Raw genomic sequence first — 3053 nt, 5'->3', positions numbered from 1 at the left:
GGATAGTCGATGGAAAATAAAGAATATATTATATTAAGTTGCTGTAACCTGGTCCTGTCACTTGATAAATATTGTGTTACGTTAGTGAAATAAATTTTTTTAAGTCTAACAAAGAGCCCACACGAGCCCATCAAATCACTGTAATAATGAAAACAAATATCCAAATCATACTTAATGCTTCACTCAAATAATTGAAAACCTAATTCCTGATAAAATCTTTATTCATTTGCAATAATAAAAAAAAAACACGGCTGAATGTAAAAACTGCTCTTTTGCAGAAAAAAAGCACAAAAAACATTTCCAATAATACATCTGTACTTCAAGAAATGAAACCACTCTGACACAACACCATAAAAGAGAGGATATAGTTTCTAACACAAGCTTTTATCTGTTAATACAGAACAATCAGATAGAGGGTTTACTTTCTCATGGGTTGGAGGAATTAAAAATCAGACACTGGATTGATTGAAGTAATTTAAAGAAAACTCCCCTGTTTGTTTTTACTGAAACAATGAAATCAAGATGAGAATGATTCCAAACTGTATATGAAAAAGGTGGGTATTGGTCAACTAGGAAAAAGGTTAAAAAATAAATTGGAATAACACATTTTATTCCACACAGTCAATATAATATTAAGGTGTATGTGTATACAATAACCACTCTTAAGATGTAGCAACCAGTTTATTTTAATTGAATAACAATAAAAAAAAAAAACTATACATTTTCAGATCACTTCTCACACACCGCTTCTGTACTTACACTGTGTGTAGTACAAAGTTATATTTTAACACTTGGATGGCTGTGATGCTCCGTTAGCTCTTATTAAACTACACAAAAGTTAGCTGTTGTATTTTTAATTTAAATGCCATAGTCATAACTATTAAAATATAAAAACAAACATACAAAGCTTTATGCTAGTTGACATCATACCTACCCATCTGACAGATAAGATTAACAGATGTAGCTTTCTTGAGAACAACCAACGGCCATTCAAACTAGTTTACATTTAACACAATAAGCTATATACCCTGTTACTTTTGAGATCATGTCTTTATAAAGAACAGCATGTTGGGCTCAAGCTTTGTTAAACTGACACTGATCTTTGTGAGCCAAAGATTTAAGACCTTTTGACAACAATTTTCAAATATTTCATGCTACTTTTTATTGATGGAACCATGAAACCTTCAAAAAGTATAAAATAATTACACATAAAAACGATTCTTAAGTAAAGTCAAAAAAGTGACTGTACTATTACAGTATGCAAATACATTTTTCAGCTACAAGAATGGTTGAAACGTGTACTTAATAATTAAAAGTTACACAAAAGGAAGCACATAAGCTTAGTCAACGACAAGTTCACTGAGACGTACATAACGATGATTAATTAATATAACCAACACGTATAGTACAACTTGTGTATTACCTCTACTTTCATAAGCCTAATTGTTTTGTGGCTGTTATTTCACAATTTAATTACAAACATTATTCTCTACTTCTATAAATATCCTTTACAATAAGGACAGATTTTCAATTACACTGCGTTTATCACTACTTGTTCAGAATTACGTACTCTAGTATCAACACATCGAAAAGGCAAAGACTTGAATCGTTTTTACATTATTACTCAGTAACACCGAGTTTATGATAGAAGCAAGAACTGTGTGTGTGTGTGTGTTAACTAATGGCTTAATTTTCAGTTCTCGTCTTTACTAGGTGGCTATACCACTTATATTTATTAGCCGTTTCTTACATTTGTTTCGAGGCTCCTGTGCATTATTAACTAAACAATTTAACTTGTTATAACCAACAAATATGTTCTATGGCGTTTACCCTACACGGTTATCTGTAAACGATAGTATTACTTCAGTTACACTTGAACTTATCTTAAAAGTTTAACACTGAAGTTGCAACTCACCCCATTGTTAAGACATTGTGCTGTTGGTTTCTTTGTAACACTTTGGAATCTCTTAACAAAATTTCTCCCCTCTTCCTACCACTAATAAATGTACAGTAAACGAAAGTTGTTAGTGGCATGCATAAAATCATTTATATACACTTTCATCCAGATTTATTTCGTTTGATTTACAAAAATCTTATTTTTTTTTTTACAAGTGTACCTCACGGCAATTTAGTCTAGTCAGGCTGTTTCAACTTTCTTCTCCACAGCACTGAACTTCTCTGCTTTTACCCTGAAGTTGTCCAGGACGGACCAAGACGTTTCGGATATCGCGCTGGTTCTTGATGAAACACAAGGGTAATTTCAAACATCATGTACTGAAGTTGTTTGCTGAAAATGGCAGGTGGTTAACTTAAAAAAATTCAAAGATAAATAAATGAGAAACATGAATTTGCTGCTTAGTAAGTGTTCTAGAGGTTAAACTACACAAAATATTCTTGGTTACTTTTACAGATATGTAGAAGACAGTAGTTTTTCCCACCGAGCTCACGCTGTATAGGATCTCAATCACCTAGTCTTGTTTGCTGTTGTAAAGTTACTTCACGATAGCAGTTCTCTAAATGATGTCACAAAAACACCTGTATCCCTGGAAAGTCAAATTGTTTCACTCAAGTTGATGCCGCACGGGTAATTTCTGAGTTTCACTCATTGTATGGAAACGAATACTTTCCGACCTTCAAAAAAATGGTATATTCTTAAACTCATCTCCTGTGTACACTATATTTCTATTCCTGAGCAAACCCTTCTGTTTCTTCAATAGCAAAAGTCAGTTTTTCCACCAGTTGTTCGTAAGTCTTGTAAGGAGGTAAGTCCAGTCTGTTGAAACATGTGTGACTGCGTGGAAGCCAAGTCTCTTTCCCAACTTTTTCCACACAAAACCTCTGAGGTCCACTACTCCCTACAGAGAAAACAACCTTTAAACAGACTTGAATAAACAGAGTTGTTTAACAACAAGTAAAAGCTTGGAATGGTTTATTCTTTCATTGGGGGGGGGAGTGTGCCTGTGAGCCAGACTAGTTTCAATACGAAGAATTAAATTGTGGCGGAATGCTACAAGTTCTTCAAATACCTATAGAATGATAGGTTTCTTTTTTGT

At 33.3% G+C, this 3053-nt stretch overlaps 1 protein-coding gene across 1 annotated transcript in view; it reads right to left on the bottom strand.

The window, feature by feature from the left end:
• Positions 1-212: 212 nt before the first annotated feature.
• LOC106471579 (E3 ubiquitin-protein ligase Su(dx)-like) overlaps positions 213-3053 on the bottom strand; it is a 36251-nt gene continuing 33410 nt past the window's right edge. Inside the window, exon 21 of the mRNA XM_022400197.1 lies at positions 213-2855. Coding sequence (XP_022255905.1) covers positions 2683-2855 — 173 coding nt within the window. The 3' untranslated portion in view covers positions 213-2682. The remainder of the gene's footprint in view (positions 2856-3053) is intronic.

The sequence above is a fragment of the Limulus polyphemus genome, unplaced genomic scaffold (genome assembly GCF_000517525.1).
Source record: "Limulus polyphemus unplaced genomic scaffold, Limulus_polyphemus-2.1.2 Scaffold4712, whole genome shotgun sequence".
Taxonomy (NCBI): Eukaryota; Metazoa; Arthropoda; class Merostomata; order Xiphosura; family Limulidae; genus Limulus; species Limulus polyphemus.
Note: the sequence above shows the minus strand (reverse complement) of the source record. Positions and strands in the feature narration are given on the sequence as shown.